This window comes from Procambarus clarkii, chromosome 14 (assembly GCF_040958095.1).
Source record: "Procambarus clarkii isolate CNS0578487 chromosome 14, FALCON_Pclarkii_2.0, whole genome shotgun sequence".
NCBI classification, from domain to species: Eukaryota; Metazoa; Arthropoda; class Malacostraca; order Decapoda; family Cambaridae; genus Procambarus; species Procambarus clarkii.
Genome location: NC_091163.1, coordinates 5973573 through 6000362, shown reverse-complemented (window position 1 = coordinate 6000362; position 26790 = coordinate 5973573). Strand labels below are relative to the sequence as shown.

The window sequence follows — 26790 nt, the reverse complement described above, 5'->3', positions numbered from 1 at the left end:
ATGTCTCCCGTGCCACACCACTCAATATTCCCCTTGTATATATTTCGTGGTCACATTGATAAAGATTAAGCCACCCAAGAGGTGGCACGGGCATGAATAGCCCGTAATTCGAGGTCAGACGTGACAACGGTTATGTTCAGAGGTATACCAAGCTTCTCGGAACATATGCACCGAAAATGTACTTTGATTTTGACCTCTGATCGGGAGATCACGAGTAAATTAGTTTATATTTAATGGTTTATTCAGTAAACTTTTGTGTTGGCCTTAATAACCCTCCTGCTGCTGATACGCCTTAAGCCTAAGACCAGAGATCAGACGTCCTGATTTCGACAGGCCCGATGGGTTACCGGGCTATAGGCCTATGCCACATTGTCTCAAAGTTAAGGAGGCGAAAATGAAAGACTGAGTCAGAGGCAAGGTAACTATCAGGAGAAAGCGCCAAAGCCATTACGACTATATAGCACTGGGAAGAGACCAGGATAAGAATTTGGAATTGGACAGGGGGGGGGGGGAAGGACTGGTGCCCAACCACTTGTGGACGGTCGGGGGGATTGAACGCCAACCTGCATGAGGCGAGACCGTCGCTCTAACCGTCCAGTCCTAAATGGACGAATCAGAGCGTCCTTCATTATTGCAATTAGCCACATTTTAGACTCCAGTCACGACAACAATTCCCTCAGTAGAACACAGACGTCGGTGTCTCTCTCGCCCCCATAATGACACATTACTACATGAACATCAGCGCCAGGAAATGAAACTCTGACAGGATGCGCATTCAAATCCTCAAGTGTAAACAATGGGAACAATTGTCTCGACACAATCGACTTGTTACTTGTGTAAAGGAGGAAATGTATATGTTTATCTCTCAGAATGTTTGGTAATATGTTTATTGTTTGTGATGTGTGTCTATGTGTGTATTAACACGATGTATTGAACAGGGTGAGAATAGCTTGAGCTACCTCATCCCTTTTTTGTGTATTTTACCTCAATAAGCTTATTTCAATTTCAATTTCAATCGACTTGAGAATGGTCCAAGACGGACCGAAACGTCGTCGTCCCTTCATTTTCTAGTGTGTGGATAGCTTCTTATAGTATACTCTATGGACACTGCCAGTCCATCATATGGAACAAACTATCACCCTATAACTCCCATAAATTATATCTCTAATCATTGAACAAATATCAGTGGAACTTGATTTCCATCTCTGATATTGTTGCTCCTTCACTTTTATGCACTCATTATTGAGTAGCATTTTGCAATATTCTATTCAATCAACAGCAAAACATTCACTACACATAACCACAACTAGAGCAGACTCTCAACAAACAGGTGAATATAATGAATTCAGTAGTGTTAAGGCGCGCCACAGGGAGCCGGGGAGCGGTTACACTCCCGCCACACTCGGGGACATGATCCGTGACGGGAAAGTTGGCGTGACACGCGACGGGGCTCTTTACCTACGGGTAAAAACGGTGGTTGGAGGCTGTGAGGGTAAGCGAGCAGCAAGGGAACCACATACAGCAGGAGAGAGTGTGAAAGTGAAGCTGCATTAAAGACCGTCACGCCTAACATGATACACACAATGACATTGATTCATTTCCCCCAAGTTGTACAGTAATCGAAGTATGTACTACAATTACAGAGAAAATTAATAACCACTTGCTAATAGAAAGTACACTTCTGCCACGAGGGTTTTACAGTTTGGGGGAAAAAGTCAGACTGGATGACGTTACGCGTATCCGCATTAGAGGTCGCCTTGGACGACATGAGAATGTCAACACGCGCGCTCTGGCTTGACGCTACGCATTCTTGTTTACATGGTGGCTCTCGCTTCAGTAACGGTAACGGGAATCAACTGCTGTCGCTACTAAATAGTCACCAAGATGTGCAGATTGTGGGTGACCTTGAACCCACGCATATTTGTGGAGGCATTCTAGACCTCTGTGTTGGTTTCAACGTCTCTCACGTCTGGTGCACATCATCTATTGTAACAGATTTGTTGTCAGATCATCACCCTAGATTGACTACTCTATGTATAGGAGATACTATCCTGCCCGGTGGGACTTTCAAACGCAAACGGCTCAGTGTTCCTCCTGCTCGACGTGAAGACTTTGTTGCTCATGTGTCAGAGTGGTACAGCACTTATGATCCCTCCACAGTCCAGACATTTAACGACGGTCTAGTACAGAGCATTCAGATGTTTGCTGACTCTTTAGGTCGGCCCCCTGCACCATCCAATAGTCGCAACGATATGAAAGGTAATAAACGCCATGCCTATTACAATGACCCCAAACTGCGTACTTTGAAACGCACTGCCAGACGAGTTGGGCTTGCATATAGGGAAACACGTACGCCAGCAATGCTCAAGCTCTTTCAGAAAGCCCTAGCCAAGGCGAGGGAGCGCATGACAGAGCTCAGGCAAGATAACTGGGAAACTTTTGTTAACAGTCTCAACTCTCACACCCCCCTCAGCCAGGCATGGAAGGATATTAAAAGAATTAAAGGCGATAAGCTCGGCCAAGTAGCACACCCTCACCCTCTACACAGAGCAACCGAGTTAGTCGATGCTTGGGCAACCACCTCTAGCTTCAATAATCTTCCCCCAGACATACAGTTCAGATTAAATGCTGGTTACGGAGATCGAGAAAGGCTCGTTGACTTCATGCTCCACAAGGAAGATGAATGCAACGTGCCATTTACTGAGTTTGAATTACTCGCGGCCCTAAACAAAGGCAAAGCCACATCCCCCGGTGAAGATGGTATCACTTATGACATATTGCGTCTGCTCCCTTTAGTACCAGGGAATCCCCTACTTGAGCTGTATAATATGAGCTATGTTACTGGGGAGCTTCCTAACTCTTGGACCAACAGTATAATCATTCCAATTCCCAAGCCAAATCAAGAGAATGCTTTCCGCCCAATTTCCCTTACTAGCTGCATTTGCAAAACATTCGAGAGAATGGTCCTAAACCGTCTCCTCCATAGAATAAGAACCATGCTATCCCCCCAGATATATGGCTTCATGCATGGAAGGAGTGTGCATCATTGCATCACCACCTTTCTTACCCTGCACACTGAAAAGTCATATACCACCTTCCTAGATCTTAAGTCTGCCTTTGATATTGCAAATAGACATGTTATCTTGAGTGAGCTTGCAAGAATGAATATTGGTGGTCGGCTTCTTTGTTGGATCAGGGGTTACTTATCCAACAGGAAGTCATCTGTATTTTTCCAGGGGCATAGAAGTGTAACAAGAGACTTTGAACTAGGCACCCCGCAGGGTGGTGTCCTCAGTCCTACCTTATTCAATATCTTAATAAACACGCTGTTAAACTCTGTACCGAGCAAACCCAACGTCCACATCATTAGCTATGCTGATGATATAATGATACACACCACTGGGTATGCTAACACGCAGAACACTCTTAACTCTGTATTAGACTCATGTCAGGACCTAGGTTTAATTATCTCAGCAGAGAAAACAAAGATATTAAATCGGCGCCCACCCAGGCAGGGAGGAGCTGTTCGCAAGATGCAACTGTCTGATGGCTCCCAGCTTTACTATGTAAACAGATTCAAATACCTTGGCCTTGAGGTGCCACTGTACGGTCCTGTTGTATTCAGACTCTGTCGTCAGTTTAAAGAGAGGCTCCGAGCTCTCAAGGCTGTTGCAGGTTATCACTCAAGCTATGGTGCCAATGTCAGAATTGTCAAAATGATGTACTTGGCATACATCAGATCTTTAGTAGATTATGCTGCACCTCTGCTTGTTTTGATGCCTGAAAGAAAGCTTGGAGGGCTTGAAAAATTGCAAAACGAAGCCTTGAGGATAATCCTTGGGTGCCCTCGTACCACAAAGATACTTAATATGAGAAAGGAACTTAATATTCTGAGCGTTGTTGATCGTGTTACTGAAATTAACTGTCAAATTGGTATAAAAATGCTTAGGCTAACTCATCCTAATCCTTGCACAGAAGCCCTCCAGAATTTCTTTATTGAAGATCAGCATTGTTCCAAATGGATAACAAAAACTGGAACTCAACTCAGAATGTATCAGGTTCATGATTTGTACCAAGAGAAACAACAACGGCACTTTCCTGCACCGTGGGAGGTTACACCCTTTCCAGTTTTAATCCCTCCCTTTCCACCCAAGAAGCAAATTAGAGATCAGCCCAAGCTTCGTCTTGAGGCAAAGCTCAACGCCTTAAGCCATATTGATGCTCTGTCCACAGAGCATTCTCTCTCTCAAATTATATATACTGATGGTTCCCTACACCGCACCACGGGTGCAGCTGGAAGTGCAGTTGTCCTGACAATGGGCGATGGCCTATACTTTGAGTGGGGAGTCCGTATAAACAACTGGGCCTCTACCCTTCAGACTGAACTATTTGCCTTGATCCTTGCACTGAAATGTGTACAAGTCTCAAAACTTGATACATTAATTGTAAGTGACTCCTTATCATCCTTAAATGCTCTCAACTCTTTAAGACATAACTGTAACATGCTCGTGTCCGAAGCTAGACACAAATACAACAAAATTATTAAGGATGGTAACAGAGTCCATTTCATGTGGTCTCCATCTCATGTTGGCCTCCGAATGCATGATAGAGCTGATAAGTTAGCCAAAGAATCTGCCTTTAAAGGAGCCGTTGAGTGTAACCTTGGATTGTCAATGAGCAATCTGAGAGCAGCTGTACACCGAGAGCTTCAACAAGATCTTGTAGATCTGAGGCAAAGTGAAATTGACACCAGTAATTCCATCTATCATCATACTATCATGCAAGAGGAGCCACACATCTATGGATCATCCAATAAAATCAGCAGACTTCTAGATGTTACTACTGCTCGGCTTAGACTCGGTTACAAGTATCTCTGGGAATTCTCATTATCTGCTGATGTAGACCTGACCAAATGTAAACTGTGTCAACAAAATTATTCGCACACCCTCCGTCACTATGTGATGGAGTGCGAAAAGATACGTGAATTTAGAGACAATTCTATAACCAATGTTCCAGCGATGTGTCAATATTTCATTCAAAATGATCTGCTACCAGAAATTTTAGCCAAATATCCCCAGTTTGCTAACTGTAGGTAGTAACTAAGTGATTGTAACCTATCCACCGCTGCCCACTGGATGGGGGGCGGTGTGCAGGACAAACATATAAATTTTGACACTAGCTCTCCACATATGTCAGTTGCTTAATTTAGAACCTGTACTTGAGGTCGATCTCGAACCCATTGTTGATGTGACGACTTATATTGAATTTTGTAACTAGCTCATCAAGATTGTAACTTGCTTAGCTAAATGAATTGTGGGGTTCAGTCCCTGAGCCCATTATGTGCCTCTGTAACCCTTTCCACTACCGCCCACAGGATGGGTATGGGGTGCATAATAAATGAACTAAACTAACATGGTCGGGGCTCTTACTAGTATTGGGCAGTACCGTGACCACAGTCTCCCATGTCACAGTTGACTATGCTGGCGGTGTACCGTGACCCCAGTCACCTGGGGCCAGATTCACGAAAGCACTTACGCAAACACTTACGAACCTGTACATCTTTTCTCAATCTTTGGCGGCTTTGTTTCCAATTATTAAACAGTTAATGAGCTCCGAAGCACCAGTAGGCTGTTTATAACAATAACAACAGTTGAATGGGAAGTTTTCATGCTTGTAAACTGTTTAATAAATTTAACCAAAGCCTTCAAAGATTGAGGAAAGATGTACACGTTCGCAAGTGCTTTCGTGAATCTGACCCCTGGCTGACAGCACGGGGAGGACGGACTGGTAACAGTTATTCTTCCTGGTGGAGAAATGACAGTAAGGGAAGGCAAAGTGAGTGAACCGCGCGAGTAAATGGACCAGACACATGCACTCTAAACCGCTCTTCACATGCCGGCAACTGCTAGTTGTAAGGATTTAGCAATTCGGAAATGGCTGTCGTATTAACTGACACGCGTCCGACCTGTCGCTGCGCCCTTCTGACGGGGTCCACCAGGCGCCTATAGCCTGGCATGGATACAAAACTTGACCTAACTTAACCTAATTCAAACCAACCTAACCGAACCTAAGCTATTGTATCCTAACTTAACAAAAATTCAGAAATGAGTGGATGCAAGACTTCTCAGAGGCCGGATAATGTTCCGGGCGAGGCTACAACAGCACACTGTAAGTACTCAGGGCCGGATAATGTTCCAGGCCAGGCTACAAGAGTACACTGTAACTACTCAGGGGCCGGATATTTCTCCTGGCGAGGCTACAAGAGTACACTGTAACTACTCAGAGGCCGGATAATTCTCCTGGTGAGGCTACAACAGCACTGTAAGTACTGCAAGACGGAGTTAAAAAGGAAAATATCAAACTTTACAAATCAAGCTCAATGTAAGAAACATAAGCAAGTTTTCTCAAGAATTATCCACATCTTACTAACATGTTTACACCGCTAAACATCAATCATCAACGCTGGAAGGAGCAATTACCCTAATGTAGAATTATCAAGGTAACTAGCCTTATTACTTTTTATTATTTCCTTAAGTTTCAGCGCTATTATTTATATTTACATAAACTGTGCTGGAGGAGAAGTAATACGTGAAATATTTCTATATTATCTTTTCAGATGTGTATTTGCAAAAATCCAGATCTTTCTAGATGTTTTTCATGATATTTCTGGGGGTAAAAATGTTAAACTTGAGATGGTAGCCTTGTTTCAGTCCTTGTTTTCTCTCTCTCTCTCTCTCTCTCTCTCTCTCTCTCTCTCTCTCTCTCTCTCTCTCTCTCTCTCTCTCTCTCTCTCTCTCTCTCTCTCTCTCTCTCTCTCTCTCTCTTTCCCAATCTATCCCACACACTCTCTTTCGCTCTCTCTCCCACTCTCTCTCTCCCTCCACTTTCTCTCCTCTCCCTCTCTCTCTCTCCACTTTCTCTCCTCTCCCTCTCTCTCTCCACTTTCTCTCCTCTCCCACTCTCTCTCAATGTTTACACTCCTCTCCGTTCTCGCTGTTAGCTTTCACTTTACAGGTTTTATTGACTCATGGTGTTACTCATGCACCTCATCCCTGCCCCCCCCACCGAGTCACAGTCGTCCCACACACCCGGATAGAAAGGCAGACTCACACTGCTGCCAGACGCCACTGTACACTGTCCTCCACCAAGTCAAGGTTGGACGGTAATGGTGCCAGTGTATTTGTTTAAATGTTGCCCCGAGGGGCGAGTTTATTGGGCAGCGCCACTCATCCTGTGAGTGGACATACCGCCAAGCATGTGCAACAGTCCCCATTAGGAAGAAACCCCGCTGGGTTGTGCATCCTGTGTGCCAGCGCATTCTGAACCACACTGTTGGACAGTCTCGTTTCATGCAAGTCGGCGTTCAATCCCCCCGACCGTCCACAAGTGGTTGGGCACCATTCCTTTCCCCCGTCCCATCCCAAATCCTTATCCTGACCCCTTCCAAGTGCTATATAGTCGTAATGGCTTGACGCTTTCCCCCCTGATAGTTCCCCCCCCTCCCCTTACACACACTACTAGTTCTAGTTTACTAGTGATTTTTAGCAACATTTTCACACAAATTGAAAATAAAAAAATCATTTCAAATTCCTTGGAAATATTTAAATACATAAATAGTTTTTTTTTTTTAAACAAACTAATGTTTTACTTTAGTAAAACGGAAAAGTTTTAGTTTAGCGGAAAAGTGGCGTAGTGGTAAGACACTCGCCTGGCGTTTCCCGAGCACTGTGTCCTGGGTTCGTATCTTAACCGGGGAGGATGTACTGGGCGCAAATCCTTAACTGTAGCCCCTGTTCATCCAGCGATAAAATGGATACCTGGTTGTTAAACGATTTGGCGGGTCGTATTCCAGGGGAATATTAAGATTAATTACCCGCCCGAGACGGTACGCGTGCTACTGGCTCTACAAGGGTGTAACAACTCGTGTATATATAAATAAATCAATAAAATAAAGCAAATAAAGCATTAAAGTAACACAATTTCTTTCCAAGTAATCCCTAAAACATGTTATTATGAATATTTTATAAATGCAATATTATTATTAATAAAATAATTGATTATTACTATTACAGTAGCCAAAAATTTTCGTAATTGGAAATGAAATCAGCCCATGAAAGTGATGTACTGTCCCGTTTTCTGTTTGAGTCCTCTGGCTTACTCGGTTAGGTTATCAGAGGAAACTTTCAATTAACGTTTTTCATGACGTGTTGAAACTTTAGATTTTCCTGCCCTCCTAACCTACCAGAGGACTCTTAACTTTCTTTTTTGAAAAAAAAATCCCAAATTTATTTTCAATTTTTTGTCATTTTCAAATTACGTCCATACAGTGAAACGGCCAAATTCAGACTTGATTTGTAAGAGGACAAAGTCCTCAACAAACTGCCTGCCATCCACAACAATTTCCTTACTCACGCTATAAAACAAACAAAAAAAGTTACACTACACTACTTGTCGTCGTCCCTTCACCTTCTAGTATGTGGTCTGGTCAACAAACTTCAGCCACGTTATTGTGACTCATCGCCTGCGTAAATCTCACCTTGACCAATATATCCCCTACGGCCAAAAACTGATGTACTAGAAATCACGGCGACTCAAAACTGACGTGAGGTCCCGTTTTCTATTTGTTGGTCCTCGGTTAGGTTAGTTGCGGAAAATTGAGTACATCAGTTTAGTGAAATTGGGAACGGTGGAGAGGACGGGCTGCCCTGAGGCCCCCAGGAGAGTAATGGCCTTAGTTACCTCCACCATGGCCGCGGTGGTGGGGCCAGCGACGAACCTCTTCCACCTCACAACCCTCCACCATGGCCGCGGTGGTGGGGCCAGCGACGAACCTCTTCCAGCTCACAACGCTCCACTATGGCCGTGGTGGTGAAGCCAACGAGGAACCTCTTCCAGCTCACAACCCTCCACCATGGCCGCGGCGGTGGGGTCAGCAACGAACCTCTTACAGCTAACAATCCTCCACCATGGCCGTGGTGGTGGGGCCAGCGACGAACCTCTTCCAGCGCACACCCTCCACCATGGCTGTGGTGGTGGAGCCACCGACGAACCCGGCTGACGACCCTTTGGGGCCTAACGGCTGAGTGAACAGCACTCGAGGTTCGAAGTCCTAAGAGTCCGGGTTCGATCCCCGGCGGAGGCGGAAACAAATGGGCAGAGTTTCTTTCACCCTGATGCCCCCTGTTCACCTAGTAATAAATAGGTACCTGGGAGTTAGACAGCTGCTACGGGCTGCTTCCTGGGGTGTGTAACAAAAAGGAGTCCTGGTCGAGGACCGGGCCGCGGGGATGCTAAGCCCCGAAATCATCTCAAGATAACCTTTACAGCAACCGTATGCCGACAATATTTATAATGTACTGTGTATATATATACACACTAATAAATGAAAATTAGAAATGTGTTACGAAGCCTAAAAAAAATTATAATATATATATATATATATATATATATATATATATATATATATATATATATATATATATATATATATATATATATATATATATATATAATTATTTTTTTACTGGCGACAGCGTGACCTGGAAATTTTGGCGGGAAAATGTAGATGCCGTGAACGTAACTGAAGGAGCGAATTGTTATTATTGTCTGGTGAAGGGTCGTAGCCTGCGGGTTAATGGCTGGTCCCGGGTCGGTCGCTTCCCGACCCTGAGAACGAGTGCTGGAATGTGACCTGGATAATGCTTATACATGACCCGGAACAACCTTTCTTGTTACAAGACACACCAAGATATATTAATCTCACTTTGTCTGGGGACCACCATCTGTGGGCACGACGGGACCAGGAAGCCTGAGGCTTGTCAAATGTCACCCCTCCATCTTCACCCAATGGGAGAAAAACATGTGTTTTTTGCCCAACATGTTGAATTTGAGGCTGTGCCCTTTGTATGTGTTACACATAATCTTTTAAAGAAGCTGTCTGGATTAATAGCCTCAATTTTGTTCAGTATTTGAAAACTTTCAACCAGCTCCGCCCTGTCATGTCTATTTTGTATTGTTGTTAGACGTCTTCCCCTCAGTATTTCCTGGTATGAGTCGGTCGACTTACTTCCGGGATGATTTCTGTAGATCTTTGTTGTACTTTCTCCAAGACACAGATACAGTATGTCCTTTTGAACATGAAGTCTGCATGCTTGGATACAGTAGTCCAGATGGAGGTGCACCGTTGATAGGTTAAGTAATAATTGTAAATAAGATGCTTATCTTAACATACTAAGAAGATTAGGTGAGGTCGGTGTTTTCTATGAAGCTTTTCAAGGTAAACTAAAATATTCACAATCAATTAATATGTCACATATGCACTTATTAAATAAGCCAATATTGACAGTAATCAAGTGCGAGAACGGGTTGACCAAGGATATGTTAAGTTGAATCACCTCCATCGTTTTCTTAATGTCAACGGTTTGTTTGACTATACCAAGTATTTTTTGTTCTTCTGCAGCTCATATTTGTTTTGCGACTTTCAATGACTGGCGGTGTCTGACTCCCAGGCCTCCTTTCTTCTTCATTCGGCTGCATGCTAGTGTTGTTGATCTAATAGTTGTGATGTTCATTGTTATGCCCAACATGATAAGTCTTACACTGTTCAATATTAAAGAGCATTTGTCAGTCTTCCGACTATTTGTGGAGTTCATCTCGATCTCTTTGTAAGGCCACAATATAACTTTAGCTTCCTACTTTACCACAGAACTTAAGTGTCATCTGCAAATTTGATAAAATGGGTTGCAATATTATCATCCATGTCACTGATGATACCCATGACAAAAAGGTTGAACCCTGTGATTAGGTTCACCCCGGTAAGATAGTACCCATGATGGGGTCCATCTTGGGTTGTAAAGTTTCCAAACTTGGGCACTGTTGAATAAACGTAAATTAAAGCCGGTATGGCTCCTAGGTGGTTGCTCAGGCGTTGGAGTCATCTTGGCCAGGAGGAGACCACGTCCACAGCTTTTTTTTTTATTGCAGGGATATTCCTGCGCGGGCCCTAAGCCTCTGCCTGGCCCACTAAGTGTTGCTTGTTTCTGTTTTACTTGGGCGGAGTATGAGTATTTATGACTCGTATGGTCGCTTCAGTAAGATTTTGCCATATGTGTTTAACAACTTCTGCTCTGTTGAATCTAAGTTGAAATCTTAATGGGTTTGTAACTGTGCACTGTGTTAGATAATGTTCCAGTGATCTGTCGGGCATTTCTCCACAGTGCTGACATTTCCTCTCATCTTCCGGAACCTGTAGGCCTATTTCCCATGCACATGGGTATCCAAGCCTGATGCGATGTAAGTGTACTTCCGTTGCTCTACTGCTCCCTTTCATCAAACTAAGTAGTTCGTAGTTGGTTGAATTCTTGTACCAACCCGCAGATCCTGATGTTGCAACTGCTGTGTTGTGGTCACTGTACATCATCTGCATTGCTCTATTTATACTTACTTTCTTAATCTGTGATAGACTCTGTGGTATGTAAATGTCTACATTTCTTCTCTTAGTTGCAAGTTTTGCAGTTTCGTTTGCAATGTCATTTCCTATTATTCCCACATGACTTGGCACCCAGTTGATAAGTACCCGACGGCCTTGACGTTTGAGTGTTTGCATTAATATGACATTTGTGATCAGATGGATGTTATCACACAAGTGTTCTTGTTGCAAAGTTTCAATAGCAGTTCTCGAATCTGTATGTATGATAACATGTTGTCGGTGTTCAGCAAGAGCATGTTCCAAAGCCTTTTGAATGGCTAGCATCTCTGTTTGTAAAGTCGAACACCCATTTGAGAGTCTCCAACTATTTACAGAGTTTCCTGCCTTAACTGCAGCTCCGGTTTCTTGTCCCTGCTGGTCTACTGATCCATCTGTGAAGTATGTGAAGCTGTCGGATGCGAAGTTCTTCTATATGCATCTGTGCAATATTACATAGCAGAAGAGGATTAGTCTAGCTATTTTTTCCTTCAAGAGCCATAATCTTAAAGTCTGCTGGCGGAGATTCCCAAGGGGCTTGCATAACAAAGTCTGCATGTATTTTGTTGACACCCCTCTCAGTGACTGTTATATCGAATGTATTGATGGTGTTTATCGCCCAATGGGTCCACCTGTTGCTATTGGAGGCTCTTCTGTCCCGAGTTAGTGCTCCAGTGATTATATCTATGTGAACTGATTCTAGGTCTAGTCAATATTTCGGGCAGCATGCATGTAGCAATCCCTTTTACCCATATTTATATCGATGTTAGCTTGTTTCTAGTCTTAGATTCAGTATTTTAGTCCATCTGGGAGCCCCTGTTATGACTCGCTTTGCATCATTTTGAATAACCTCAACGTTTGCCCACTGACCAGGAGAAAGAGTAAGGCAGGCGCTGCATAATCAACTAGGGCACGAACGGCGTGTATGTAAAACATTCTTAACACTTTGTGTCCCGCTCCTACACGGGGCCTTGTCATTGCTCTCATTATATTCAGTAGTGATTTTGCTTTCTCCTACAAATATTGAATTTGTTTGTTGAATGTCATTTTATAATCTATCCACACTCCGAGATATTGATATTGTGTAACCCACTGAAGCGTAGGCGCCTGTCTGGAGTATTGCCATCCAGTCTCATTGCCTTAGACCTTAAACTTCTGTGCAGATATTTTTAGCCATAAAATGCTACATTCAGATGTTACTTTATCTAACGCCCCCTTGTGCTTTATTTAGAAGTGAAGGACCTAGCGAATGATAACCTCCCACGCTGGCGGGAACACGAAGGACATCCTGGCGAACCTTCGCCAGGATGCAGCCCCACAACAGTTACCTTACTCCACCGGACCTATGTACTGCTAGGTGAATAGAGACATCAAGAGACGTCAAGTGAAAGGAAACGTGTCCAACCATCTCTGTCCCGCCCGGTGATCGAACCCGGGAACGTCGACTAGGAGTCGAATACATAGACCGGTATATTTGAACCTTGAAGGCATTCAGCAATTGAGACGGGTTGGTTCGTGACTATCAAGCAGACATGAGCGACTATAATGATACTTTCTTCTCCAGCGAGAGGTCACGACGCACAGGAAGAAAGCCCGGGAAAGCTGCCGTAACAACTTTCTTGTGCCTTTGCTCGCCTAGTTGTGCTTGCGGGGGTCGAGCTTTGGCTCTTTGGTCCCGCCTCTCAACTGTCACTCTACTGGTGTACAGATCCCTGAGTTTCTTAAGCTCCATCATATCTACATTTGAAACTGTGTATGGAGTCAGCCTCCACCACATCACTTCCTAGTGCATTCCATTTACTAAATACTCTTGACACTGAAAAAGTTCTTTCAGTCTCTGTGGCTTATTTGGGTACTCAGCTTCCACCTGTGTCCCCTTGTGCGTATACTACCCGTGTTAAATAATCCATTCTTGTCTACCCTGTCAATTCCCCTGAGAATTTTGTATGTGGTGATCATGTCTCCCCGAGCTCTTATGTCTTCCAGCGACGTGAGGTGCATTTTACACAGCCTTTCCTCATAACTCATGCCTCTTAGTTCTGGGACTAGTCTAGTGGCATATTTCTGAACTTTTTCCAGCTTCGTCTTGTACTTGACAAGGTACGGGCTCCATGCTGGGGCCGTATACTCCAGGAATTGCATTACATATGTGGTATACAAGTTTCTGAATGATTCCTTACACAGGTTTCTGATGGCAGTTCTGATATTAGTCAGCCTCGCATACGCCATCAATGTTATTCTTTTGATGAGGGCTTCAGGAGACAGGTTTGGCGTGATATCAACCCCTAGATCTTTTTCTCTGTCCGTTTTATGAAGGACTTCATCTCCTATTCGGTATCCAGTGTCTGGCCTCCTATTTACTCTGCCTAGTTTCATTATCTTACATTTACTTGGGTTGAACTTTAGTAACCATTTGTTGGATCATCCCTTCAGTTTGTCTAGGTCATCTTATAGCATCATACTATCCTCCTCTGTCTTAATCCTTCTTATAATTTTTGCATCATCAGCAAACATTGAGAGGAACGAGTCTATTCCCTCTGGGAGATCATTTACATATATCAGAAACAGTATAGGACCAAGAACTGGTTCCTGTGGGACTCCACTGGAAACGCCTCATCATTCAGAGACCTCACCCTTCACAGTGACTCACTGTCTTCTGTTGCTTAGGTACTCCCTTATCCAGTGGAGTACCTTCCCTTTCACTCCCGCCTGCATCTTCAGCTTGTGTACTAGTCTCTTATGTGGTACTGTGTCAAAGGCTTTCTGGCAATCCAAAAATATGCAGTCTTCCCAGCCCTCTCTTTCTTGCCTGATTTTTGTTGCCTGGTCATAGAATTCAATTAATCTTGTGAGCATGATTTGCCATCTCTGAATCCATGCTGAAGTTGTGTTACAAAGTTCTTTCGCTCCAAATGTTAGACTAGCATTTTTTCGCACAATCTTCTCCATCATCTTGCATGGTATGCAAGTTAGGGACACTGTTCTGCAGTTCAGTACCTCCTGTCTATCACCCTTCTTGAATATCGGGACTACATTAGCCGTCTTCCACATTTTTGGCAGTTTACCTGTTACCAGTGACTTGTTGTATACCATGGAGAGTGGCAGGCACAGAGCTTCTGCTCCTTCCTTCAGTATCCATGGCGAGATTCCATCCGGGCCTATAGCTTCCCTATATATAGGGAGCCGGTCGGCCGAGCGGACAGCACTCTAGACTTGTGATCCTGTGGTCCCGGGTTCGATCCCGGGGGCCGGCGAGAAGCAATGGGCATAGTTTCTTTCACCCTATGCCCCTGTTACCTAGCAGTAAAATAGGTACCTGGGTGTTAGTCAGCTGTCACGGGCTGCTTCCTGGGGGTGGAGGCCTGGTCGAGGACCGGGCCGCGGGGACAATAAAGCCCCGAAATCATCTCAAGATAACCTCAAGATAGCCTTTGTCACATCGAACCCTAGCAGATGCTTCCTCACCTCCCCACTGGTCATCACCTGTGATGCCTCTCGTGTGGGTGTCGACCACCACCACCACCTCTCACTGACCACTCTGCCTAACCCTCACCTCAAATGGCATGAAAGGAAACGTTGTACAATATTTATTTTCGTCTCATACCTTTGTTCACCTAGAATAAATAGATACCAAAGAGCCAAACAACTGTTGTGGTTGCATCTTGGGGAAGTCAGTAGTTGGACCTAAGGAAGGAGGGGGGGGGGGGGGGGGGGATTTCCGTCCCAGTGGCGTGGCGGTAAGACACTCGCCTGGCGTTTCGCAAGCGCTTTGGCTTGGGTTCGTATCCTGGCCGGGGAGGATTTACTGGGCGCCAAGCCTGTGTTTCCCCAAGAGTGAAGGTGGTGTGTGGCCATAGGTCTAGCTAGGCTGGGAGACAAGAATCCGCAAAAAGCAATGAGATGGTGTGTGCTCATAGTGGCACCAGGAGCTGAAGCAGAGCGTGAAGACACAAATTATCCGAGCCCAGGAGCTGAAACACAACCTGCTAGTAAAGTTATATTGCACGTTTTGTAAACCCACATTGCAAATCACTCGGCAGCCCCTGCAGGGTGTGACAAGGCCAGGGTAACGGGCAACCCTTTACTCTACTGCAAGGAGGCTAAGACAGGGCTCTATAGGCCTATCCTGGCTCTAAACCTTATCCTAAAACAATATAACCCATGATAAGAGCTCCGGGTCACTGTTAGAGACGCGGCGACTGCCCATTATAATGGAATTTCACAATGGAATATAATTTTACTGTGGAGTAAAAATCAAATGTGCTTAATAGCACGTAATTCCTGTCACAAGACTAATAATGTGGAGGAGGTGCGGAGTAACCCTTCGTCCCCCGTGGACGATGGTTCTCCGAGTGTGGACGAGTCTGCGAGGCCAGCAGACACTGCTTTTGTTCATCATCGTTCAGGTTCTCGTAGATACCTGGTTGATGGGGTTCTGGGAGTTCTTCTACTCCCCAAGCCCGGCCCGAGGCCAGGCTTGACTTGTGAGAGTTTGGTCCACCAGGCTGTTGCTTGGAGCAGCCCGCAGGCCCACATACCCACCACAGCCCGGTTGGTCCGGCACTCCTTGGAGGAAACAATCTAGTTTTCTCTTGAAGATGTCCACGGTTGTTCCGGCAATATTTCTTACGCTCGCTGGGAGGACGTTGAACAACCGCGGACCTCTGATGTTTATACAGTGTTCTCTGATTGTGTCTATGGCACCTCTGCTCTTCACTGGTTCTATTCTGCATTTTCTTCCATATCGTTCACTCCAGTACGTTGTTATTTTACTGTGTAGATTTGGGACCTGACCCTCTAGTATTTTCCAGGTGTATATTATTTGATATCTCTCTCGTCTCCTTTCTAGTGAGTACATTTGGAGAGCTTTGAGACGATCCCAATAATTTAGGTGCTTTATCACGTCTATGCGTGCCGTATATGTTCTACCATATACGTGCCGTAGATATTTGTTGTTATAGAGTCAGCTACTAGGAACAAGTTCCAAGTAGCGCAGGCTATGGTGAGCCCGTAACTTACCTGGCACAGGAGCGGGGTTGTGTGAGAGATATTTGTGAGCGGGCCGCTCTCTTGTTCATGAGAAGTGCACACCCACCACCACACCTCACCACACCCCAAGCTACAGCACCACGCCAACATAACTCACAATCCCCCCCTGGCTCAGGAAAATACAGTTTCATTTTTATATATTCGCCATTTGTCTTACCAAAACGACAAATTTCCCTGGCAGCCAAATATTGACGCTAGGCTATATTTTCGTTTGAGATTGAAATATGTAATTATAAAACATATATTCACAAGTAATTATATTTGTAAGAATTGCTAGAAGAACTTGAGGGGGGGGGGAAGTATTACTGAGGACTAGTAGTGTGTGAGAGGGAGAGAGAACAGCGGCGCAGCGCCAGGCGCAGTTAGTGTCTCTCCACGTCTCTTAAGGTGAGGACGGTGGCAGCCGTGGCCTCATTCTTAGCCTCGGCTGCCACTCCGCCTCTCAGCCATTACCTCCTCCTCCTCCTGCTTCTCCTCCCCATCTATTCCTACCCTCCCCAATCTGTTCTTCCTTGCCACTTACTCCTCTTCCATACCTGCCCCCACCTGCTCCCTACCTAGGGTAGGGGAGGGTACAGGGGGTGAACAGGTGGGGTGTAGATGGTGCCAGAGGTCAATAACCTGTGTGGGTAGGTGGCTACACCTGCCTGTCACTAAACTACCAGCTCAGTGTACTCCCACACACCTGACCTCTCAGCTTGGGACACTGCCACACACCTGACCTCAAAGCTTGGGACACTGCCACACACCTGACCTCTCAGCTTGGGACACTGCCACACACCTGACCTCAAAGCTTGGGACACTGCCACACACGTGACCACTCAGCTTGGGACACTGCCACACACCTGACCTCAAAGCTTGGGACACTGCCACACACCTGACCTCTCAGCTTGGGACACTGCCACACACCTGACCTCAAAGCTTGGGACACTGCCACACACGTGACCACTCAGCTTGGGACACTGCCACACACCTGACCTCTCAGCTTGGGACACTGCCCAGCCTCACCACTCAAGACGTCCCACCAACCAACCATCTGTGTCACCATCTTCACCATCTGGCCCATTACACCACCTTCCAAGGCGGTAATCCTCGTGGCAAATAATGTACTCACCGCTGTGTTTTTAGATATACAAGACCTCATTTGTACTGTCATGAGGAGGAAATGACGGTTTCAAGTCTCAGTTGGATAGCAGTTTGGTACTTCTGGGAACATCACTTTTGTGAGGATGCATAGTTGTTGGGGGCACGACTTGCACAACTGCAGGCAGGGTTCGAAACTCCACCGGTATAAAGGATTGTGATGGCATGTTAACCGGCCAGCGCTCTGTTAAACCTAACCTAATTAACCCTAAACCCAAGTACACTTTAAATCTAAGCTTGAATAACTGACAAGTTTGTGTGGTCAACGAGGCGGCAATTGTGTAAAACCCTGGTTTGTGTCTCGGAGAGGCTGCAGGATCCAAGTAAATTCAGTAGAATTTCTGGTTGCAATTCCATGTCGTAGCTCAGTCGATTAAGGCAGCGTCTGGGATGCTCTCGGACGCAGGTTCGAATCCTCGTCACGGCCCTTGTGGATTTGTTCACGAGGCGGTATATCTGTAGTTTTGCTGTTGGCAACTCTGTAGCACGGTGGGCTCCGTTATGAATGATCAAGCCAGTCAGGGCGGCGTCCCCCGCTGAATGGCAATGAGGCAGTTGGGTTATGAGGAGTGCGTCTAGCGTAGCGGGTCCCCCTTAACGGAGTGTGTGGCCACACCCGGCCCGTGGCCCTGACCCACACACGCACACACACACGCAGCTGCTGGAGGGGAGCGGAGGGCACTCCTAGTTCCTGTGGAGGACTCCCTTCTCCGGGTCACTGACCCGTGACCCGCCTGCGGCACTTAAAGGTATACATTTTGACCCCGTAGAGTGAGTTGATGGTGGCACTCAACTGTATGTGAGCACTCAACTGTGAGTGAGAAGAATTGATGGTGGCACTCAACTGTGAGTGAGAAGAGTGAGGGGTGGCACTCACTTTGTGACATCCCTGTCTAATAGTAAGACAAGACGCTGGCTTGTTAACCCTGTACCCAGACACAGCTGGCACTTAACTCTCCCAAGCCAACACTTTATCACATAATATTAACATTAACCAATGCCTTAATTTATGTTATCTCGAGTGGGTGTATACAGTGGTGGAATCATTTAAGAACACTATCTACTTTTAACAAATAGAATTCAATTTGTTTGAATTTTTAATTCAAACAGATTCTGCATCTCCGATGTTCTGTTGTTGTTCCATCCCGAGTCTCCATGGGAATTAGTATCCAAGACGAATTCTTGCTATTACTGAAGATATCCACAAGGGCCGTGATGAGGGTTCGAACCGACGTCCGGGATGACCCCAGACGCGCCTTAATCTTTCTGATTGTCTCCCGCGGCCATCACCCACCACCTCATCCCTAATGAGTGGGATTGTCAGCTGGAACTTCATTGTACCAGCGTACAGATTCACTGATTTGTTCTTCTATCCTCCCTTCCTCAGTTACCTGATCACGGTGATATTGCCTGATGAATATCTTTAACTTGAAGAAGAGTTTTGAGTTTGAAGTAGACAATATGGTCTCCTTCAGCGCCCTCGGTAGCCAGTATATCTGATCGTTCATTTCCAGATTCCAAGGTGAGAGGGATTCCACACAAACCTGATCACCCTTCCCTGATTGTCAAGTATTTTCACAACATTCTCTTGATTTCAGCGACTGTGGCTGGACGGTAGAGCGACGGTCTCACTTCATACAGGTCGGCGTTCAATCCCTAACCGTCCACAAGCGGTTGGGCACCATTCCTTCCCACCGTCCCATCCCAAATCCTTATCCTGACCCCTTCCCAGTGCTATATAGTCGTAATGACTTGGCGCTTTCCAGTGATAATTCCCTCCCTTCAGTAACTGTCCCTAGGTTTTCTCTCTAATGTTTTTCCTTAAGGTTTAGTAGTGCGACTTTTGAGTGAGTGGAGATCACTGCCTCTTTCATGTGTCTACGTATCTTAATGCCATAACAATGACAATTACCTCTGCGTTGAAAAAACCGTAGTTCTCAATATTGGGGTTTCTCTCCATTTCCTTTCTGACACATTATTCCTATTTACAGTGTACGCTGCTGCTGCTCCAGCCTTGCCGCTAGTAGGATGGTAAGAACCATCAGTGAACATTAGAATTAATTCATTTCCGGCTTCTATACAAATGTTCTTGAGATGCCTTGGCCTCGTCTCTTGTGGTATCATCATCTTGGACTTTTTCGTTGTCATCTCGTTAACTATTGTGTTACCTGGTTCACGCCCCCAGGTGGGTGGTGGCCCTACAGCCTCGTGGGCGTGATCGACCCCATGGTGGACATCGAGGAAGCTAACTGATCCGTGATGCCACTCTTTAATATTCCCGTTTTCCTCCCTTGTAATTACCACATAACTTAGATGTTTTCTCAGCCATATCACTGTAGTACGGGTCTCACTGTAGTACGGGTCTCTGTAGTACGGGTCTCACTGTAGTACGGGTCTCACTGTAGTACGGGTCTCACTGTAGTACGGGTCTCACTGTAGTACGGGTCTCTGTAGTACGGGTCTCACTGTAGTACGGGTCTCACTGTAGTACGGGTCTCACTGTAGTACGGGTCTCACTGTAGTACGGGTCTCACTGTAGTACGGGTCTCACTGTAGTACGGGTCTCACTGTAGTACGGGTCTCTGGCTATTTTCATTGCAAGCTTAGTATTCAGTTCCTTAACTGTTGTGGAGCGTTTCTTGAGAGGATTATAAACGTAAGACTGGTACAGCCTTATAGTTTATGTCAGTCTAGTGTACATATGCTGTGAAACTCATTTGAAATACGGCACGAGAATACCTTGGCCCCTTTCCTGATTCACGTCAAGACTCTTGAGGGCCCTGTCTTGACATGACATGTCTGATTTATATGCCATGATATGCTGATTCATGAGGGCCCTCTGAGTCTTGACATGATATGTGAGTCATGTCAAGACTCCCAGGGGCCCTGAGCCCGCTTTTACATGTCTCTAGGAATTTATAGAGCTTTTTTTATTTCCTCTGCCAGAGCAGATGGTGATTCCCAGGTAGTGATAGTGGTCAACACATTCGAGTGTTTCACCATTTATTTGTAAGTCTTCGTTTTCTCTCCCTCTAGTGACCACATCAACACCCAGGCACCATCAACACCCAGTCACCATCAACACCCAGGCACCATCAACACCCAGGCACCATCCACACACACACACACCATCAACACCCAGGCACCATCAACACCCAGGCACCATCAACACCCAGGCACCATCAACACCCAGGCACCATCAACACACACATACACCATCAACACCCAGGCACCATCCACACACACACACACACCATCAACACCCACATTCGTCTCACAAGACACCTGACATTAACTACTCACAACACACCTCGCACCATCTACACCCAAAAAGTTATATTTTACAAAATTACGACTCTCCTAGAAATACTTTCACAGCTACAAGTCTCCCCACAGAGCTCTTACTAGTAGTTCCTACAGTCCGTCTGCTCCCACAGGGAACACAACAGGTCACATACTGCACACCTGCTGCGCTACACACCTTCACACAACTCTGTAATCTATATTCGGCCACATGACCCCTAGAGAAATTCAAACAACTTTCAAGAATATCTTGTCAATAAGTCTAACTCCCACCTACAATAATTAATATATGTATAATAGTTGGAGAAACAATTAATCAATCAGAATTCAGAGACAAACATGATTTTCTCTGAAGACATTCAATATTCCATTCGCTAGAGGCTTCGGCAGCCCTCAACTATATCCCTCTATATATAAATCATTTCAAGACATATTTAAAGGTTGTGTAACATGACTTACCATGATGTCCTGGTTGAGAGATAGGCAGGTACAAATGTCCTTGTAAGCAGTCATGTACAGCAGGTATGGCAGACAGTGGGGACAGGTAAGGGCAAGAGGCAGCTGGAGGTGTGTGTGTGAGAGAGCGTGTCATCTCTAGGAGCGCTCTCTGCTCTCTCCTCTTGGTCCAAGAGGGATAGTTTAGGAGAAGGAAGAGGTGGGGTAAGACGGTGGCTTGTGGCTAAGCTGGTGTCACAAGTTATGTCTAGCTGGTGTCACAAGTTATGTCTAGCTGGTGTCACAAGTTATGTCTAGCTGGTGTCACAAGTTATGTCTAGCTGGTGTCACAAGTTATGTCTAGCTGTTGTCACACGTCATGTTCACCTGTTGCTTTGTCTGTCTGTCATGTCTTTCTGTCTCTTAGACCATTCACCACGTCTCTAGGAAAGTAAAATCTTCAGTTGCCTCAAAGATTTCAGTCAATAAATTTCAACGTAAAAAAGTCACAGTATGTAAATTAACCTTGTCAGTTGTGCTCTCACCCAAATATACTTTACTTAAACGTCATAAGATGAAATGAATAAGTTCAAGTCCAAGAGGCAAAGCGACTGATGTTATGTTGCAGATAATTGACAAAAGTTATCTACAGAGAGAGAGGTGTAAGTCACTGTGATATATATATATAAGCAATCAAGTCGTATAATATTACAGAAATGTCTTTTACGCGTCAAAGAAAGTCTGAAATCATTTACAAAAGCGTTGGAGAGTGTCAAGAGTCCTCTGTGAAAAAAAAATCTTTGAGGGGAAAACAAAATGCTGTCACTTACTGGATAGAACGGACGGGGAGATGGACGGGGTGTTGCCCTGGGCGGCCGAGGGCGCCACCATCACCACACTCAACACCCCAAACACCACCACCACCACCACCGTCTGCACCATCTTCATATCTCACCACCACACCGCTCCTCCGCTCCTGGGGTCTGCTTCAACCTCTGGGTCCTCTGGTGATGTCTTGTTTACACTTGTCCTGCAGCTCTCAAGCACACTAAAGCACACACACACTGTGGCTACTGTAATTATAAACAGGACTGCGAGGTGTTTCTAGTCTTTTTTACAGCTTTATAAAGTGGTTTTCTTGGCCTGAAAAATTATTTTATGTTTACTTTTAAGAGCCGAACATTTCTCTGTTTCGAGTTAGAAAACGGACACTCGCGCGAGGGACGAATGGCGTGTCCCTTTGTCAGATTAGGGGGGTGTGGCGTGTCCCTATGTCAGATTAGGGGGGTGTGGCGTGTCCCTATGTCAGATTAGGGGGGTGTGGCGTGTCCCTACGACACACGAGGGAGATACGACGTGGTGAGGACATGCAGCCAGGGGCAGGTGAAAGGCTCACCCCTCAGCCATGGTGCTGAGCAGCGTGTGTTGTGTCTTATATTGCTGTGCTGAGCTCGTGGTGTCCTCAGTCAAGTCTCACGATCTTCCTCCACACCTGCAACACCAGAGTACAATGTATAACTAGCAAACAAGTGCACACATAAATATATATATATATATATATATATATATATATATATATATATATATATATATATATATATATATATATATATATATATAGGAACCATATGAACACAAACGGGAGCCAGACTCTATATAAATAGCGCAGCGGTGAACCTAGCGAATGTCGATTCCTTCACCAGCCGCCAGTTGAGGCAACGACCAGACAACAGCCAGGTGACAGACAACAGGTGACAGACAACAGGTGACAGACAACAGGTGACAGACAACAGCCAGGTGACAGACAACAGGTGACAGACAACAGGTGACAGACATCAGCCAGGTGACAGACAACAGCCAGGTGACATACAACAGGTGACAAACAACAGCCAGGTGACAGACAACAGGTGACAGACAACAGCCAGGTGACATACAACAGGTGACAAACAACAGCCAGGTGACAGACAACAGCCAGGTGACATACAACAGCCAGGTGACAGACAACAGCCAGGCGAGACACAACAGCCAGGTAAGACAACCAAGTAACCACAAACAGCAACAACCACAACCACTTGTCCTCCAGCAGGAAAATTTAGGTCATGGAGCTGCAAGAAAGTAGTTACGAGTTAAGAACCTGGAGCCGAGCGCTTGCCTCCCGGAACCCTGACGGCAGCTGCAACATCCCGCCACCTAGACCCTCTACATTGTTTACATTGCACTAAATCAACATAACCAAACAAACTCTTCATACTAGTATAACAATACTAATCAAATCAGCATCCAAGTCACCTCAGGGATGATAGCTAACTTGAACCATGTAATTAGAAATGAAATATTATAACCGTGGTCCATGGCCCTGAGAACCGTGCCCAGGACCTGACAACCGTGGCCAGGACCTGACAACCGTGCCCAGGACCTGAGAACCGTGCCCAGGACCTGAGAACCGTGGCCAGGACCTGATAACCGTGGCCAGGACCTGACAACCGTGGCCAGGACCTGACAACCGTGCCCAGGACCTGACAACCGTGCCCAGGACCTGACAACCGTGCCCAGGACCTGATAACCGTGCCCAGGACCTGATAACCGTGCCCAGGACCTGACAACCGTGCCCAGGACCTGATAACCGTGGCCAGGACCTGACAACCGTGCCCAGGACCTGACAACCGTGGCCAGGACCTGACAACCGTGGCCAGGACCTGACAACCGTGGCCAGGACCTGACAACCGTGCCCAGGACCTGACAACCGTGCCCAGGACCTGATAACCGTGCCCAGGACCTGACAACCGTGGCCAGGACCTGATAACCGTGCCCAGGACCTGATAACCGTGGCCAGAGATTCTACACAACTCCATCCAGCTGCGTACTGACAACCAAGGAAGCCGCGCACGTCTGACGTGTTAGGACGAATGGACGGTCGCGGAGGACGGACACAAGCGGGAGGCTCCGGGGCGACTCGTCCAGGAGAATATCCCCGCCTCGGCCACGGCGACGACACGTCAGCGGAGGGGGGGGGGGGAAATAGCCGACAAAGAGAACGTAGAAAAAGCGGAAGGCAGTGACCGCGAAGCTCCTCCACCATCTCGTGCTCTGGCTAGTTCCTTTCACGGCCGGCTGGTCACTTCTGAGTGTTGGACCTGGCTTGTTAACCCGGCCGGCTGGTCACTTCTGAGTGTTGGACCTGGCTTGTTAACACGGCCGGCTGGTCACTTCTGAGTGTTGGACCTGGCTTGTTAACACAGCCGGCTGGTCACTTCTGAGTGTTGGACCTGGCTTGTTAACCCGGCCGGCTGGTCACTTCTGAGTGTTGGACCTGGCTTGTTAACCCGGCCGGCTGGTCACTTCTGAGTGTTGGACCTGGCTTGTTAACACGGCCGGCTGGTCACTTCTGAGTGTTGGACCTGGCTTGTTAACACGGCCGGCTGGTCACTTCTGAGTGTTGGACCTGGCTTGTTAACCCGGCCGGCTGGTCACTTCTGAGTGTTGGACCTGGCTTGTTAACACGGCCGGCTGGTCACTTCTGAGTGTTGGACCTGGCTTGTTAACACGGCCGGCTGGTCACTTCTGAGTGTTGGACCTGGCTTGTTAACACAGCCGGCTGGTCACTTCTGAGTGTTGGACCTGGCTTGTTAACCCGGCCGGCTGGTCACTTCTGAGTGTTGGACCTGGCTTGTTAACACGGCCGGCTGGTCACTTCTGAGTGTTGGACCTGGCTTGTTAACACGGCCGGCTGGTCACTTCTGAGTGTTGGACCTGGCTTGTTAACCCGGCCGGCTGGTCACTTCTGAGTGTTGGACCTGGCTTGTTAACACGGCCGGCTGGTCACTTCTGAGTGTTGGACCTGGCTTGTTAACCCGGCCGGCTGGTCACTTCTGAGTGTTGGACCTGGCTTGTTAACCCGGCCGGCTGGTCACTTCTGAGTGTTGGACCTGGCTTGTTAACACGGCCCGCTGGTCACTTCTGAGTGTTGGACCTGGCTTGTTAACACGGCCGGCTGGTCACTTCTGAGTGTTGGACCTGGCTTGTTAACCCGGCCGGCTGGTCACTTCTGAGTGTTGGACCTGGCTTGTTAACCCGGCCGGCTGGTCACTTCTGAGTGTTGGACCTGGCTTGTTAACACGGCCCGCTGGTCACTTCTGAGTGTTGGACCTGGCTTGTTAACACGGCCGGCTGGTCACTTCTGAGTGTTGGACCTGGCTTGTTAACCCGGCCGGCTGGTCACTTCTGAGTGTTGGACCTGGCTTGTTAACCCGGCCGGCTGGTCACTTCTGAGTGTTGGACCTGGCTTGTTAACCCGGCCGGCTGGTCACTTCTGAGTGTTGGACCTGGCTTGTTAACCCGGCCGGCTGGTCACTTCTGAGTGTTGGACCTGGCTTGTTGGACCTACTACTGATCAGCTGAAGGAACATATGATAACGTTCTGATAAAAGAACAAAACAATTCAATATCTGAGATGTACTTTGTCTCCATCTTCATATTTATGTAATTTAGTCTTGCCAGTCGCTTTCTTTCTCTCTTTTATTTTATTGATGTATTTGACACTTGTTAAAGTAACAACTTGGTGAATACAATGAATAACTTATATTACATAAGTATATTATATTGAATGGGCTTATATTGTAAGTATTATATTGAATGGTTAAAAGTTGTAAATGTTTTGGAGCTCCTCGGCTTCCGGACAAGAACGGAGGATACAGCAGGCGTTCCCACTCTGGATCGCCACACACGGACGCTGGAAAAGGAGTCTACCAGCCCGTAGGTCTTTGGTAGATTCAATGTGCATTGAACCCAATTCTTTGAGACTGCTCATGGCACCCTTGCTCCTGAGCCAAGGGTCTCAGATGCTACAGGGAGAAATGAGAAGCGATATCTCAGTTGCTTCTATGTGTTTTGACTTCATCCCTATGGTTGGGTGCACCTCATACCTGACCAACGCTGACGGGGTGATAGCTGTCAGCCAGGGTGGATACACACCAGTAGTCCCACACCTGCTGTTTACTATTCTTCTGCGGGTATATGTTGATACCATCTGGGTGAAGCGAAACTATCAAGGGTTTCTGACCAAAAAAAAAACATTGAGTTGTTTTTCTGCTGGGCACAAGGCTGTGAAAAGGCTCCTTTCATCACACCTTCACTTTGTCTTGCACGCCACTCCCTTGGAGCATCTGCAGGTGCAGAACATGCAAGCCATACTGTTGGCTTCCACTTTCTTGCATATACACTTGCACTCATAGTGTGAACTGGGGCACCAAGGCCCAGGCCATTGCAATATGGAGAGTCTCTGAGTCTAGATGTGTGCATTGTGCAGACGTATGTACTGCCCCTGCTTGAGGGGCATCCACGGCGCCAAGGCTGATCATCTTGGCTCATCATCCACGGCGCCAAGGCTGATCATCTTG

General features: G+C 46.4%; 1 protein-coding gene across 2 annotated transcripts in view; it reads right to left on the bottom strand.

The window, feature by feature from the left end:
• The window catches only part of LOC123772376 (protein masquerade-like), a 65901-nt gene that overhangs the window by 22358 nt on the left and 16753 nt on the right, over positions 1–26790 (bottom strand). For both annotated transcript variants that reach the window (XM_069324273.1, XM_069324274.1), the window contains exon 2: positions 22225–22886. In XM_069324273.1, coding sequence (XP_069180374.1) covers positions 22225–22342 — 118 coding nt within the window. In that variant the 5' untranslated portion in view covers positions 22343–22886. The remainder of the gene's footprint in view (positions 1–22224; positions 22887–26790) is intronic.